The sequence below is a fragment of the Ipomoea triloba genome, chromosome 2, assembly GCF_003576645.1.
Source record: "Ipomoea triloba cultivar NCNSP0323 chromosome 2, ASM357664v1".
Classification (NCBI taxonomy): Eukaryota; Viridiplantae; Streptophyta; class Magnoliopsida; order Solanales; family Convolvulaceae; genus Ipomoea; species Ipomoea triloba.
Window position 1 is genome coordinate 43,377 of NC_044917.1, and position 17,438 is coordinate 60,814.

Sequence of the window (17,438 nt, forward strand, 5' to 3'; positions counted from 1 at the left end):
AGTAGTTATGAACATATACTGCATTGTAATAGAGTTAGTAGTATTCAAAAAAAAAAGGCATGAACAATAGAGTCAGTAGTATTCCAAAAAAAAAAAGGCATGAGCCAGGTCCAGATGCAAAGCTAAGGAAATAAAGAAAGCCAAGGCATATCAGATGAGGAAATCAAAATTAAATATAGAGCTAGGATATGAAGAAGACAAAATTGATCATCCAAGGAATTCAAGATAAATTTTGAAGCAGTCAAAGATCACCGCCAAAAATAAATAAAGCTACAAACAAGCTCAGAAGATTACTTGCTTTGCAATATAAAAAAAAAAAACAAAAAAACAAAACTTACAAAGATTATCCTGACATCTAATAAAATTTTAGTATTAAAATTCAACCTATCAAACCACTATTGCAAGATCAAGTACAAAATTTAAATTTGGAATTGTTTATTTCCAACGAACAATTACAAAATCACAGCTATAAATAGGAGGTGAAGACTTGAAGAATGACACATAAGAGCTTAAAAGTGGATTTTACCAAGAAAAGAGACTCAACACTCATTGAGAAATCCTTCACAAGTCCCTAAGTTGGAAGAAAGAAAATATTGTATTTCAACATGTGGTATCTCTACCAAGGGTAGATAGAGGATAGTAGCACAGAGTTGTGAAATCGTGTGCTCAGTGTTGGCTTTGTGATCAAGGCACTAAGGTGGTGAGATTGGTGCTAGCTTTGTGATCAAGGCACGCAATCTTAAAGCTATGTGATTAGTGTTGACTTTGTGATCAAGGTACTAGATAATTAATTATTTTGATTATTTATTTTTTTTTAATGTTTGAAATCTTGTATTATAAATTATTTATTTTTTAAACTTAAAATCCGCCATTCCACCCGCATCCAATCCGTATTAGCGGATCATACTGGATTGGATCTGCCCCCTTTGCAGATGCGGATGAAAATTTTCAAATCCACCTTTGGCAGATTGGATGTAATAAATAAGATGAGTACTACACGATGATGATGAAGGTGGGGCTGGAGATGACGGAATTAATCCATCAGTGGAAACATGGAACCATGGTTGAAAAAATCGCTAGGCGCTCCTCGAGCGCTGGGGGAGTGCCTAGCGCCTAGGACGCCTAAGCGGGGATTAATCGGCGCCTAGGCGCCAATGTATTTTTTTATTTTTTAAAAATTTGTTTTTAGGGATAAGGGTCAGATAGACCCTTCAACTATAGGCTAAAGTGCAATTAGCCCCTTAAACTAACAAAAGCTCCAATTAGACCCTTCATCTCTTCACTTTTATGCAATTGAGTTGATTAGCAGGTTACATCTAGGTAACTGGTAATTTTTTTTTTAAAATTTAAAATATTAAATTAAATAATAAATATATTTTTAACTCAAATAAATTAATAAATTTATTATTTAAAAAAAAAAAAGAAAAAAACCTCCGGCGACCTTGATCTGATTACAGTTAGTAGTGAAGGAAATTGGCCTCATTTGGGTTGGGACTTGGGATACTAGTTTTGATCCTCTAGAAAGGTTTCTTTAATTTTGTTCAATAAAGTGAAGAAAGAAATGGAGTGGGAGAAGCAGAAAGAAAAGCAGCAAGCGGAAACGAGCAATGGAAGTCTTCCGCAAGCAAATCGCCGTCTATGCCACCATTTGCGAGCAGGCGAGAGCAATGGAATCCGGCGGTTTTTATATTTTATTTTAAATTATTATTTTTTTAAAAAATCACTTTTACCTGTTATTAACTTGCCTTTACCTACAAATTGAGCTAATTGCCCAAATTTAAGAAGTTATAGGCTTAATTGCATTAAAGTGAAGAGATGAAGGGCCTAATTGGAGCTTTTATTAGTTTATGGGGCTAATTGCATTTTGACTTATAGTTTAAGGGTCTATTTGACCCTTATCCCTAATTTTTTTAAAGACATAATTATAAATTATATAATACTTTAATAGTTAATACTAAAATATTAAATATTAACCTAAACAATATCTAGATTGTGTACAATTTAGGGTTATTTCGCTCAAAACGATATTGTATTAAGTGAAATAACCCATTAAAAACAAAAGAACAATAGTTAATTAACCGACTTGGCGACCTAGCTAGTCGGGGTCTAAGAGGCCTAGGAGGTCAGCGCCTAAGCGACTTAGGCGAAGCTTAGGCGGTCGCCTAGTCGGCCAGCCACCTAGACCACCATTTAAGGTGATACGCTAGGCGGTCGACCGGTGGCAGCGCCTAAGCGTAGATTAATCCATGCCTAGACGCGATTTTTGCAACACTGCATGGAACATTGTGAGATGTAATGTGTTTGTCTTAGCTGAAATTTTGCCCCCCTCGCTTAAGGCCATTGCCCATTGACTTGATAAATTGAGTTAATTCCATTTGTGGTCCTAGATTTATAGGTGACATTCCACTTTTAGTCCTTTTTCTCCAAAACATCTACTTTTGGTCCTAGTATTATTGTGGCATGACCATTTTTTGTCCTCCGTCAAAAAAACCATTGAAATGCCGTTAAATACAATGACATTTGATATGAGCACCCCATCTATAAATAAATAAATAATGTTGATATTTATATAGGATGGATGACATTTGAGGAAGATAAATAATGAATTGTATTAATCTTCTTTTAATGTCAGCAACGCTTATTAATATATTTTCTCTATTCGTTATAATTCAAAAAGTCAATAACCATTGAAGTTCGATCATGTAACCTTACTCAAGAAGAGCCACAAGTGTTTGGGGAGGCAGACTTTATGTTACAACAAATATTTTTTTCCCTTTTTCTCGGCTCAGCTGTTATCTAAGGGTGTGTTTGGTTGGGGGGTTTAGACATAAGGTATGGGTATCAAAGTGATTGTTAGTGTTTGGTTGATAAGTTTTGTGAATGCTACTATGGGTTTGGAATACCCCATTAATGACAAAACCCATACCCTTATTAAATAAGGGTTTCATCTCCCTTCATCATTTCTTCCCCAACTATTAATAATCATTCTCATTCCACCCAACTACCAAACATGCTAAATACTTTCACCAAAACCCATTACCCTTACCAAGTATTTGATACCCATTCCGATTCCGATTCCCATGAGCGAACCAAAGGCACCCTAATTATGATTAGCCGAGAATTTAAAAAAAAAAAGTCAAAATAAAGGAATAATAGCCGAATTTGGATGCCTACCTTACCAAACAGGGTATCTCATATTCAAGACTGGTAACATCTTGTTTCCTGGCCAGTGGCCTACCCACACCCTCCTCAATGACGCCAGCCCACCATTATATTTTCTTCTACTAATCAAAAAATTGATTTAATTTATTAACAAATCTATTGCGTATAATCCTGAAACAAACCACTGTCTGTCTCTTTCAATCGTACATCTTTGTTTACCAAAACCCATCAGACTCTGGAGCTCTCTCTCCTATATATTTGGTAGCTTGTGTTCCTCGTGTCATTGTATAGAGTTATTGTTTACTAGTATCAGCAATAGCAAGAGCAACAGCGATGGAGAACGGAAACGGGTGCAAGCAGGTGGTTGAGTTGAGAGTGAAGCAGTTGGGAGAGGCAACGTTGGTGCCCCCGGCGGAGGAGACACATAGGGGGCTATACTTCCTATCCAACCTGGATCAGAACATTGCGGTACCTGTTCGCACTATCTACGGGTTCAGGTCGGGGCCAGGCGAGAAGCAAAATTTTGCGGAGATTATTAAGAATGCCCTGTCTCGAGTTCTGGTGCATTACTACCCCTTAGCGGGGCGACTGACGATTAGCCCCCAGGGGAAGCTGATCGTGGATTGCACTGGCGAGGGGGCGGTGTTTGTGGAGGCGGAAGCTAATTGCCGCGTTGAGGAGATTGGTGACAATACCAAGCCTGATCCTGTCACTCTTGGCAAGTTGGTTTATGACATTCCAGGCGCCAAAAACATATTGGAAATTCCTCCACTGGTGGCTCAGGTTGGTTGAATTGGTTGGTAGTAAATTGAAATTAAATTAGCTAGCTTGCACATTTGATTTGATTTGATGATAAAAAACAACTTATATTACGTACAGGTGACCAGGTTTAAATGTGGAGGGTTTGTTCTCGGGCTGTGTATGAACCACTGCATGTTTGATGGGATTGGAGCTATGGAATTTGTTAACTCCTGGGGTGAGACTGCGAGAGGCCTCCCCATTAAGGTCCCTCCATTCCTGGACAGAAGCATCCTCAAGGCTAGACATCCACCCAAAGTGGAATTCCCCCACCATGAGTTCGCAGAGATCGATGATATCTCCAACACCTCCCATCTGTACGACAAGGAGGAAATGCGTTACAGATCCTTCTGTTTCGACCCGGACATGCTCCTGCGCCTCAAGGCCAGCGCCATGGAAGACGGAACCCTGTCCAAGTGTACCACTTTTGAAGCTCTGTCGGGGTTCGTCTGGAAAGCCAGGACTCAAGCGCTGCGAATGAAGCCGGAGCAGAAGACCAAGCTCCTGTTCGCGGTGGATGGTCGGTCTAGGTTCCAACCACCCCTCCCTGCGGGATACTTTGGCAACGGGATCGTGCTCACCAACTCTCTCAGCAGCGCGGGGGAGTTAGAGGAGAAACCCCTGTCCTTTGCGGTGAATCTGGTTCAGGAGGCGGTGAACATGGTGAGCGACGCGTACATGAGGTCCGCAGTTGACTACTTCGAGGTGAGCAGGGCCAGACCTTCGCTCACCGCAACGCTCCTCATCACCACCTGGTCCCGTCTCTCCTTCCACACCACGGATTTCGGGTGGGGAGACCCCATTGTCTCCGGCCCCGTCGCGCTTCCCGAGAAGGAAGTTATCCTCTTTCTTTCTCATGGGAATGAGAGGAAGAGCATCAATGTTCTCTTGGGATTGCCAGCGTCTGCCATGAACACTTTTGAACGCCTTATGCCGCACCATTTCTGAACCCCAATTATATATATTTGTATTTTCCCATCCACATCCTGATTTCATTTCTATTTTCTTCCCTTCCCTTGCCTTGCCTTACCTTACCTTATGCGTCGTCTACTCTATTGTACTCTATACTGTACTGTATTATTATTTGGTGCTATATTTATTTCATACACTTCCGCCCATCCTTCCTTCTATTGTCACTTTACTCTACCATACACCATTGTTAGGGTGCTTGCTAAAGAATAATTGTAATTATTTTTTCACTTAATTTTAAGTGAAATTTTTTAAAATTTGATTTGAAAGAATTACAATTTCTCAAATATGAGGAAATGTAAATCCACTTCTCCCTTAGAAATTACAATTCCATAATACATGAGAAAAAAGTTGAAAGTATGAGAACCAAATTGTCCTCCTTAATAATCCTATATCTTTCCCTAGAAATTACAATTAAATGAGCATTTTGATCATTATACTACTTATTCCCTTACAATTTCTATATATACCAAACACTATAATTAAAATTTTCAATCTATCTCAAAGTCTCTCTGGCTTTACATGCACACCTACACACCTACACCAACACCCGACGTGGAGTGTAATAAACATTCCATTTAAACACAACACTTTAATTATTCTTTGTTTTAAATTGATCAAAAACTTGCATTGCAATGATGAAAATACCATATGCCATCTTTCTCCACCAGAGGGAGGGAGCAATAAGTCCAACATAAGATAAGAAGCCGGCTGACTCCCGCAGGCTGAAGCTTCTAAAACGAGTCTGTCCAATCAGCCCGAGCCACCCACCGGATATCAAACCCAAGCATAAGCATAAGCATTTGCATTTGGACTGACTGCAGTTTGCAGGCAGCTAGAGTTGCACAGGTATGTATGTATGTATGTTATGTTGAACATTTTTGTAATCCCTAACTACCTGCCTGTCTGCTTGCATTACATACATATAGATGTAGATGTTTTGTAGCATATTGTGTTATGTAGATAAGAGTCCTGACCCCATCACACACACACAATTAACAATGTAACATTGCATTTAGGGTAAGGATAGGGTTGGGTCAATCAAATGCGAAGCACTACTATTATCCCCATACAACATACATAAAAAGTAATTTGCACCCTATCCCTACTACATTGGTGCATTAGTGCGTGCATATACAACACAGATGGGATGATGATTGAGGCTAGCTACCACATCAAATATAAACTAGATTTCAGCTACACCCAACCCCCCATTACTAGACTTTGACTTTCTTTCTAACATCATTATCTTATCAAGGAGCTCTTGGACAGTATTTGAGGCATCCTACAACAAACAAAAGTCAAACCATATCACAATCATTTAATAATAATAATAATAAGATGATGATGATTATATTATTTCTTTTTCAAACCTTCAACTTCTTTCTCAGATTCTCCTCTTCCATGTCACGTCGTTGCCGCTCCTCAGAAAATATGTCTATCAACCTTTCTTGATCCTTGTTCAGTTCCTCAATTTTTTGTTTCAACTCCTCCACCTGATGTAAAAAACCTATTTTCAATTTCCACTACTAAACACACACACTTCCACACAACATACAAAATATAATGATCGGGGTTACACAATCTCAACATGCAAAACTGAGGCAAACAGTGAGTGAAGCAAGATAAGAAGAATATCATGAATGCCCACACATGCAAAGAAATGACTTGCACACAAAGCTGAAAACTGTGAAAAAAATATACCTGAGCTTCAACTGATTCACATCTCTCTCTTTCATTCTGTAAATCATTCAGCAAATCACCTAAAATATCTTCCTCTTTCCTTTTCAGTCTGTAGGAAAAGAAATATGATTTTAAAACTAGTCACAAGACAATTGCGTATGCTCTCAATAAATCAGTACTAGTATTAAACAAATATATCAACCTTTCTTTTAGTTCACAGTTCTCCTTTTTCAACTGATTTATGGACTCCAATAAAGAAACTGACGAATGCGAACCTCCACTCACATTACCAATATCTCGCTGTCAGACAATAAAATATGGTAAAAGCATTAATATGTGAACAACTTGAGACTACCTAATTTTATCCACATCTATGATTGAGTATGAAAAGTGATATTACAGAATGAAACATTTAAACAATTCAAACAGTTGAACATCTGGCACGTATAAACTAATACAGGTCAATAAAACTACCACGAATGATAAAATTGAACACATCATAACTTATTAATACTTTATAAAAGCATATTTCCCACTGATAAGTTATGCTCAAAAGGGTGCACAAAACTACAAAATACCTTGAATTCTGAATTTCTTGTGACATAATTTTGTCTCCCAGGTGACCCATCTTTGTTAGCTTCTCCATATGTAAATCCTGGAGGCGATTGCATTGTTTTACCAGTAGCTTTTCCACTATTTTTGCTAGGAGTTGACTTTGGAGAAAAACCATTTGCTGTATTCTTTTCCACACTAACTTGCACATCATCATCATCACTGTCATCTTCAATAGGCACCGATGACTCTACATGTGTTCTTCCAGATAGTCTAGTTCCAGCACTCTGCTTTCCATTGAGATGCCTAGTATCATGACTCTTGTCAGACTTTGCAGCACTCTTATTTTTATGTTGGGGAGCTGGAGTGGCAGAGTAATCTTCTGAAAAAAATAAACAGTTACAAATTAGTAAGGCCCTTATTCTCTTCTCTTTTTTTTTTTTTACAATCTGATTTTTTTCCTTTTTACCAGTCAAATTGAGATGCTCGAAAACAATATCATCAATAGCCTCCAAAATACGAAAATGATAACATTGTAGTAATTCCATAAAACTGTTGTAAAAGCGATACTAAATACAAGTGATGATGGTAAGTACCTCTTTCTTGAACAGCTTTCTTTTTGTACCTTATAGAATAGCCAATTTTGTGACAATTTTGTGTCCTAAAATGAACATGTAAGAACAATTAATAACATTTGAAATTGAAAATAATATAAATAAAATTATAAACACAAACTGAATTGTAATTTATTTAAAATAAAATAAAATAAAAACAAACAAACAAACAAACAAACACTTGGAGCATACCAATATGTCTTTTGCATTTGAACTAATTTTGCCTCAAGTCTTGCAAGAACAGTGGTGCGCTCAAACCCCTGCTTATCATGTGCTGGTTCAACAAAATTCGCCTCCAAAACACCTACAAAGTAAATGATGTGAAATTAGCAGTTAGGGTGCACAAACATAGAAACTACATGCTACAGGCAAAATCAAACCTATGACTCCACGACCATCACTTCCAGCGGGATTCCAAAGCCTCCAAAATGGCTAACAAAAGAAAGGAAGTTATAAGTGTGGGGGGAAAATAGCAACCGAATAATTAATTAGAAACCTATATGAAGAGAAACAGGGCAGTAGAACAGGGTGCTTATAATATAAAACAAAACACAGTTGCGGAATTCTTAAAGCCTGTTATAATTCAAGATTGGGCTAGGGTCACTCAATTGGGCTATAGCCTATAATGCGCATGCGCCAAACCACACTAAAAGATTGAATCCAACCAATTAGCAGTCTAACTCATGGCCATATAAACCCATATGTTCTCTCTAATTTTATCAATGTGGAACTCTTAACAAAGCCATTTACACAAATGACAAATGAAAGGTAATCAAGCCCAAATCAAAGGCAAAGCCTGTTACAACATTGCATATACATACAGAAAAATAATAAAAGTTCACATTGAAACAAACTGGGTGAACCTAAGCAGGGGAAAAAAAAAAAGCAGAAGCAACAAAAACACTTCAAAGAAGCATAACCAATTATAAGACTACAGGACACATCAACAGCTGCACCAACTGTGAAAATGAGTGATAAGGTCAAATATAAAACAAACCTTGATAAGTCGATTTTTGTGATAAACATTAAATCCTTGAACATCAATGTGAGCTTTTGCATCCTTCACAAACCCAATAGTTACAACAGCAACCATCTAAAAAAAGCAGAACAAAATATAATAAGAAATAATCAAGTAATGGGTCATAACAAGCTAAAAACAGAAAAGTTCAGAAAACATTACATTAGAATCCTTTGGGACCCCATCTGCACCAGTTTGAGGGCGATATGTGACTTCTTGGGTCATCATCATATCATTTACTATGTTGTGATGCTCAACATCTTTACCACGAAGAATAATTCGAAAGCTGGGTGGAACTCTAAGGTAGAGAATTGACGCATAACTCTGAAAATTGAACAAATTACCATAGTGATTCCAAAATTCAGGGGGAAAAGAAATTATGAGAAGGAGAAAACTCAAGTGAAGATCCATAGTGTTTGTCATTAACTGCATGTTTGCTTCGCAAAATCAAATTTGGAGTAATAGGAATTATATTCCATGAGGAATGGATTAGGTAATAATAAAATAGGATTCCCATTCCATTATTTATTTAGTGTATTATGTATATATACCTATATTTGTGCATACATATGTACAGATACATATATTTTTATTCATATGTATAGATAAACAATTTCAAAGTAAGGGTATTTTTGCTTTTGATTAATTATTCCATTTCTATTCTTTAAACCAACTGAACACCAACTACCCAAGTTCTTTTTTCATTAAAATACATAAAAGATAATGTTTTCATTTCAAGACATGACTTGCAAGCAAGTTAAGGCATCTATGCCTACACATGTAATTACTTCAACAATAGAATAAGAGATAAGAGATCAATTTACCCTTAACGAATGTCGATAAGTCAAAAAATGCCGAGAGTTAGGATATTGTTTTGCCATCTGTATGCTTTTATCATCTCGATTGACACCCCTTATTTGGATATCCTGAAGAGGAAAAGAAATAGCAATCTAAATAGTACTCCAGGACATCCTATTGAACTGAGAAAAGAAGACAAATTAAAAGCATAAAGCATACACGTGGATCAGCATCAAAATCTAATTCCAGGAGACCTTGGTCATCTTCCCATAGATTGTATATCACAATTCTTGTACCATGATCTTTCATCTGATTGAACTGCAATGTACCAGAAAATGAGTATAAAAGAAACGCAGTGTAATAGATAACCAAAAAAAATTCAAAGAAATTTCATAAGTTAATCAAAAAAATTCTCTATCTTGATAAATAATGTCACAATTGTATCATAATAGAAAAGCTTAATCCAAAACAAAAATGTTACATTGATATATAAGTTTTAAAATATGTCAGATTTACATAACAATGGTAAGTTAGTATTTTGTATCAAGAGTATTTTCTCTACAATAACTATTAACTAATGTCACAATTGGGTCATTAAATTATTTTTTTTAATCCATTCTTAAAAGCCTAATCCAAAGCAAAAAACTTTTAGATTACAAGGAAAAGCAATATTATTTTCATCGTTCTTCCCCAAGTTACCTTGATATCACTTGGTATATATTGATGTGCTAAGTAAATGAAATACTATAGACTATCAGAAAGTTACTTTATTAAGATCTATGTAATCGCAAAGGTTTGCAGGATTCTAAGGTGGGGGCATGACTGAAGGTGTTCACTAGAATCAGTAAATCCACATTCATGACAGATCTAATGTTTTCAGTGTGGCCCCTTATCCAACTAATCTTGCCCATTCTCAATTTTTGGATATCCCATTAACCTTTTCTCCTATTCCACCAAACCATCATTTAGAAGTAGCAAAACACTAGTGACAAACATTTTCATTTCCTTCACCCAAAAAAAAGGTCCCTAAAACTCTGCCAGAAGCCAGGGGCACAAGATTATGGGACAGGGAGTACTCTGCCATGCATTTCCTTGTTAATTGCATGAAACAGAGCTTAAGAAACAAATATTTTTTTAAATATTTTTCCTTACCATAAAAAAATAAAATAAAAAATAAATAAAAAGAAACTCAAGAAAGAAAGGAAAAAGATTACCTGTCTAAGAAGATCAGCTTCACTTGAGAACGGGGACCACCTAACTATAGTTTCAATATTTCTGTTCCAGTCTTCAACAGACGACCGGATTATTTGACTCCATTCTTTCTCATTATTTTCATAATCAAGCTGTCTCATAATTCAATAGATGCAGCACAAATGAGTTTGAAAAAGAAAATATAACTATTGCATCTTTCTCCCTATAGCTACAGAAGCACAAAGCAGAGGCAAAAAAAAAAACAAAAACAAAAACAAAAACAAAAAAAAAAAAAAAAAAAAAAAAAACAAAACAAAAACAAAAAGAAAAACAAAACAAAAACAAAAACAAAAAAACAACAACAATAACATTCAACCACAGTATTGGATTATCACCCTGCATTATTAAATCATATGTAATAACTAGTAATAAGTAGTGGGGCTATGTGACAAAAGGCAAACCATTTTTTTTTTACAAATTTCACGAACTTCAAAACTAGTCTTTTACATGAAATGATTCAAAAAGATAAGTGATTATGAAAACCTACACAACCAAGATTACATATATGAACAATGAATTTAGTAAAAAAAATAATCTTCTCCAATCATTGGTTCTATAATTTCACACTGAAATAAAAGCTTGAGATAAATAATACTTTCAATTAACAAAATCAGGGGATAACTCAATAACATTACCATGGGAACAACAATATCTTCCATCCCAGTGCTACGCAAAAAGGTGTAGGACAGCAGTCCTATACTCTGGGTAGGGCTGGAAGGAAATAAAATTAACTTAGTATCCACTTCAATAGCTACACTCAATCTACTTGCTAATATAATAGGATTATTATAATTACTACACTCTAATCAATTGACACTTTTTAACTTCAAATGATTTGTAATGACAAAGTTGAGTAGAAATTTGAAAGAAAATAGGTCAGATTTGTATGTTGAGCTTAGATGATTCATTTGGAAGTGTAAGAATAGTACAATACTTAAAAGAATGGAAGATGGCAGAAAATTTTTCCACTAAGCCATATCATGTGTCACACTATAACAAAATACATGGCATAAAGGTGATAACTGAACTAAAGAAAATAATAAAATGCTCAACAGTTTCAGTTTAACAATCATGAAATCAAGATTGTATTAGCTTTCCAAAGTTGAAAATAGCACACATCTATCTCTATCACAAGTTCATCAGCCACACAAACTCAGCTAGAAACTAATGGTAGTCATGCATAAAAAAGACAAAAGAATTGCATATTTAAGCTAATCGCAAGGTATAAGAATAGAATGCAAATCAAGCTGAAATGTTTGAAATTCTAGAATAGAATCATAAGTAAACTAAGTGAGACAAAATAACCTCTTCCCAGAATTCCCAGGACAGCGTGAAAAAACAATAACATCAGCTCCAAGCCTCATCGTACTTGTCTTAAATCCATTACCATCTAATAGGGCACAAAAAATATACATATAAATCAGGGTGCAAATTACTTTCAAAAGCACCTGACCCGCAGGAAAGAGCAAAGAAACAACGGTGCAAAACATCTCAATAAGACTTACACTGCCCGATTGTATCTGCTATTTTGCTTTTTGCAGAATATCCAAGAGACATACATTGCCGAATTTTATCTGGGTCCATTCCACCACCATTATCTGATTAATCCATCAAACAACTTTAAAGAGTTACTAGCAATGCAATGAATCGCTGAACGGAAAAAAAAAAAACAAAAATTGCTTGCCATTATGCCATACTGGTAAGGCTATTCAAGACTTTCAAGGGGCATGGGTAAGGAAGTATTTAACAAAAATGGGGAATAGAACCATACTACCTACTCATTGCAATCCAAACAATAAGCAAACACAACAAGGATGAGTTGCCTATCGATTCATAGCCACCATAAATGCAAAAAATTGATTATTTCACACACTAGCAAGCCATCTTGGCTATATCATTCACCTCTTCTCTCAAATAAAATGTAGTTGAATCTACAGAGTTAGAACATTCCATAATAACTTCAGAGAAAGTATAGTTTCAAAATGTTGCAAAATTACCTTCAATCATCAACATTCTACTACCATCTTTCCTGCTCTTGACCATGTCTATGTTCACATATGTTGCTCCATTAATGACCTGATCAAAGATAGTAGAAAGAAAAAAATTCACTTTGTGATAGTACCAAATTCAACCCTTCCATTAAATTTTAGAGTAAATCCATAAACTAAATGATCAATTTCTTATAGAAATCCATTAAATTTTGATAATTGATTTGTGTTATTATTTCTATTGGTAACTTTAGAACAATGCCTTTTTCTTTTTATAACTTGCAGAAATACAGATATAGTGCCTGAGGTATGTGTGCCTAGGATGATTCAATATGCATATTAAAATGTACAAAGTACTTATGTCTTTCTTATGTAAGATTATGGAAGATACAACTGATAAACCTTAAAAAACAAAGATCCAGACCAAGCAAGAACAAGAATTAAGATTATAAAGAATTTGTTGGAAAAGATGAAGCTTAATGACTTACAATTACCTATTTCTTCAGTGGAGATGGAGATTTCGAGTGTGAGGAAAAATTCAATTCGGTAAGGCTTGTTTACATGAATTGGAATTTCAAATAAATATATATATATATATATATGTGTGTGTGTGTGTGTGTGTGTGTGTGTGTGTGTGTATATATATATATATATATCTTAATGTACTAAATTAACCTTAGAGTTAACAAACTTAACTCCAATATCTAAAATACTGCTACAAAAGAGATGTCAATCAAGCAATTTTGAAATCAAGGACTAATTTTGAGAATGCCACTATAGTCCAAGTACCAAAAAAGAGCTTTTCTTGAAAACGAAGAATGAAAATAGGTCTATTTACTTTGTCTGCAAATGAGACAAAAAATAAAATAAAATACAAGAACAAATAAAACATTATAGCACAATATATCAAGCAAAGAAAAACAAGATGTCTGTCTCAATTCCTTAAGACCTTAACCACATTCCTCTCTATTTTTTTTGTATCATTTGTCCCCTCTGTTAGGAGCCTATTATATATAGTGGGGCAAGACACATAGGTAATCATAGAGCAATGAAAATGTATACCTCATCCAATGAGTTGTCCAAAAGCTCTGCAAAAGCTACAAATACACATTTAATCAAGCAGAGTTAAGGAACACTTAGTAAGACCAAATTAAAACTCTTTATTATCAATTAAAAATAACTTGACACAAGCTTAATAAACAAAATTCACCCTACCTCCAAGAACCCACTTATGACTGGTTGCATTAGAATGCAAGAACTTAGGATGAACTCTGACATGATCCATTCCACCTAAACGAAAGAATAATAAAACACAACCAAGTAGACCAAAATAAAAATAAATTCAATTAGAAATGTATTAACCAATTAACATTATCTCAGATAGTTTAAAAGTTTTCAACAATGATATCTATCCACCAATAGATAGTGGATACATCCACCATACCATATATCTTCAAGCAATTGACTTGAAGAAAGGATATATCTTAGGAGTCATTTGGTTGGGGTGGCCAAGAGAGGATTAGGGAGGATAGGTCAATTACAAGTTTACAACCCTCCCCACCCCCATTCCTTGTCTGCATTATGTGAAATGAACCTCACCTAATCCCAGTCAACCTAGACTGAGCAGTATTGTGTGAGGGTGGGATTATAATCCCCAACAACAACCAAATTCCATTAAAGAAAATTAAATTCCAATCCAAGAAATAACAATGCCTACCAAAGGCTCAGTTGTTTGGGTGAGGTTGCAGGTCCCTGGAGCTATGAACTTGAGATAAATGATTGAATCTCTTGTTCGGTAATAAATTCTTTTAGAGTTTCTTTAGCAAGGCAGTTGTTTATGTTAAGTGCACATATCAGTCAAAAAATTAAAGTGTCATTATTCATTTTTCTATAAATCTCTAAATAAATAAATAAATCTAGAAAATAGTCTGATGCCTAATGTTCAATACATAGCCAGTTTTGAATAGGTTTGGAAATCCTCAGTATCTCATTAAGTACATTAAGCATCCCCTTTTTGGCAGGTCCTATAGTCAAAATACGTCAGTAACTAAGTAATGCGGCTGGGAGATGGAAAAATGCAAAATAAGCTAAAAGCAAAAATACCCACCGTATTTTGAACTCAAATCAAGGACTTTAATATGACAATTTTAATTTAGAGAAAAATGAAGAGTGAAACCAATTTAAATAAAATTGCTCATTTATCCCTAGGGACTTCATTTATTAAGTTTTAAAATATTCCTTAAGCAAGTTATCTACCTGATGATGATACCCAATCACCACGAGGTGCCCCTTCGTAATCCCCAGCTTTCCAAAACTGCTTGGAGCTAGTTTCCACAATGCAGGTCGGCACAGCACGACCGCTACTGGTCTCCGCCGGAACTGGAGGCGGCAAGAGGAGAGGCGGCTCCACGGGCTCGTGCAGAGGATCTAAGAACCCCAATGGCAACGCGACGGCCGACGTCTCCGCACTCTTTTGCTTCTTCCTGGGCCTGCCGTCCTCGGAGTCCGAATCGGAGTCGCTGCTGCTGAGATCGATAACGGACATAGGCATCGTGGCCGTAGAAGGTGGTTGCGACCCATGGTTCTCGATTATTTCCTTCTTAACTCGATGCTTCGGATTCCCCATGAGATGAGAAAACAGAGTTCAAATCAAAGAGGACCTTCTAAATTTAATTTTATTTTTAGGTGGAGAAAGGGGAGAGAAGCAAGAGAATTCAATGTAGCAGCTTAATACCTATTGTCAAAGCTTCGAAAAACGGGATAATTTACCTATTGTATTACTAATTCCTAGAATATAGTGGTCTTTGTATAATTGAATTGGGTAAAAATACAACAGACGTATTACTTGCCCATTTAAAGTTTTAAACCCCTTCGACAAGATGGGGTTTTATGTGAAGTTCATCTTATGATTAAGGATGTTAATTGGGTCAATTTATTTGATTTTGGGTTGGTTTTATCATACGGTTAGGTTTATGGGCTTCTTCTTTTTTTCTTTTTCTTTTTTGAATTGGCTTTAATCCCAAATTTCGAGTTATTGGACGGACACGGACTGAATTGCTAAACTACTGAACTAAAATTGAAAAATGAAAGTGGTACACAAAATTGCCAAAATATGCCCAACTAGCCGGGGTTAGACCTTTTAACCTGATTTTTTGACAAGTCGAGTTGTATATTTTTCTTACTCGGCCTGAATAGGCCCAACCCATCTAGCCCGTACAGGGTACTGCTACGGGGTTAATTTTTCACTCCAAAATTTCCACACCGTATGGCCTATCTTTGTTCGAGATAGTCAGTAGTATGGCCCGCACCGTAACAACCAACAAATTAGCGCACATGACCAACGCCAACTCGCAACCCACCAAGACCAAGTGACAAACGTCCGAGCCTCGCACCATCTTTGGACTCCATTGTGCCAATCCGCCCACAACGCACTTTTACTGCACCACCAATGCGCCAACCGAACACCAACACGGCCAATTCCGTCTATGTCCCACCGACTTGCGCACGCATCCAATGACGAACCACATGCCCTTGTCTGTTCACAACTTAACCAGTTTCTCCAGACAAAGTCCGCATTTTCTCGCGAGTCCATTGTCTTATGACTTAGCCCACTGATACCAAGCTGAACCTTGCCCAAAGCCATGCCTCCCTCATGACTTAGGCCCAACATGCAACCAACGCCAAAACTAGCGAAGTCTGTGCCTTTTGATTTTAGGGTCTAACATGTACCCATATTATATATGTTGTACCGATTAACCTGTGGGCCAACTTGAATAACCCACCACCATTATCCCTACTCCACCCAATCATTATTGTGTGGATCATACTATCAAATAATGTACATTCAGTACACAAATAATGTACATTTAGTATATTAAAAATGTACTTTTTTGTTATGGTTCACATAGCACTATGTGGACCATAGTCCACACAATAATTTGCCTATTCCACCCCAACCCTAAGTTTATTTAAATAGTTTTTAATTAAAATGTGATTTGTATTACTCCATATCTGTCCCATTTGATATGTCTTACTTACTATTCATTGATCAAACTAATTATTTATTCATTGCTTTTTTTTTATACTTATCTTAAAATTTGATTTTGTGTGTTTAATAATACTTTTAGTGTAGTTTCTAAATATATAAATTTTGCATATTCATAGTTTAATACTAAAAACTTAATATTATGAAAAATGGATTCAATCAAACTTCGTTAACCGGACCAGACACGTAAAATGAAACGAAGGGAGTATAATTTAAAAGTATTGTTAATACTAATAATTGAATCTTTAATCTCTCATTTAATCTTAACCTAACAAGACCAATTATGTTAAAGGTATTTGTTGAACTTTTTTGTATAACTATATATTTATTTAAATAATTCACAAGCATTATATTGTTATAGAATTATATAAATTAGTCATATTATGTTTATTACAAATGTTAATTAATATGATTAAATGTTATATAGTTAATATAAATTTTATTTATTACATAATTATGTAAAATTATAAACTATACATTTTATCAACGGCAGATCCACAGTGGGGGTAACTGCCCCCCCTTCCCTTCCCCCCCCCCCCCCCCCCCCCCCCCCCCCCCAC

General features: G+C 35.8%; 2 protein-coding genes across 2 annotated transcripts; one reads left to right on the top strand and one right to left on the bottom strand.

Annotated features, from left to right (window-relative positions):
- Positions 1 to 3,458: 3,458 nt before the first annotated feature.
- LOC116009126 (omega-hydroxypalmitate O-feruloyl transferase) lies at positions 3,459 to 5,251 on the top strand. The gene is made up of 2 exons (XM_031248733.1): positions 3,459 to 3,945; positions 4,042 to 5,251. The coding sequence occupies exons 1-2, from the start codon at positions 3,496 to 3,498 to the stop codon at positions 4,906 to 4,908; spliced, it is 1,317 nt and encodes a 438-aa protein (XP_031104593.1). The 5' UTR covers positions 3,459 to 3,495; the 3' UTR covers positions 4,909 to 5,251.
- Positions 5,252 to 5,924: 673 nt separating this feature from the next.
- On the bottom strand, positions 5,925 to 15,579 carry LOC116009109 (protein MICRORCHIDIA 7-like). The gene is made up of 20 exons (XM_031248732.1): positions 15,090 to 15,579; positions 14,049 to 14,123; positions 13,896 to 13,930; positions 12,843 to 12,921; positions 12,351 to 12,443; positions 12,151 to 12,235; positions 11,481 to 11,556; positions 10,809 to 10,937; positions 9,814 to 9,912; positions 9,621 to 9,722; positions 8,959 to 9,120; positions 8,776 to 8,871; positions 8,159 to 8,210; positions 7,971 to 8,082; positions 7,761 to 7,825; positions 7,191 to 7,546; positions 6,815 to 6,912; positions 6,634 to 6,721; positions 6,303 to 6,425; positions 5,925 to 6,214 (listed from the first exon to the last, which is right to left on the bottom strand). Exons 1-20 carry the CDS (start codon positions 15,457 to 15,459, stop codon positions 6,116 to 6,118), a joined length of 2,394 nt encoding a protein of 797 aa, XP_031104592.1. The 5' UTR covers positions 15,460 to 15,579; the 3' UTR covers positions 5,925 to 6,115.
- Positions 15,580 to 17,438: the final 1,859 nt, after the last annotated feature.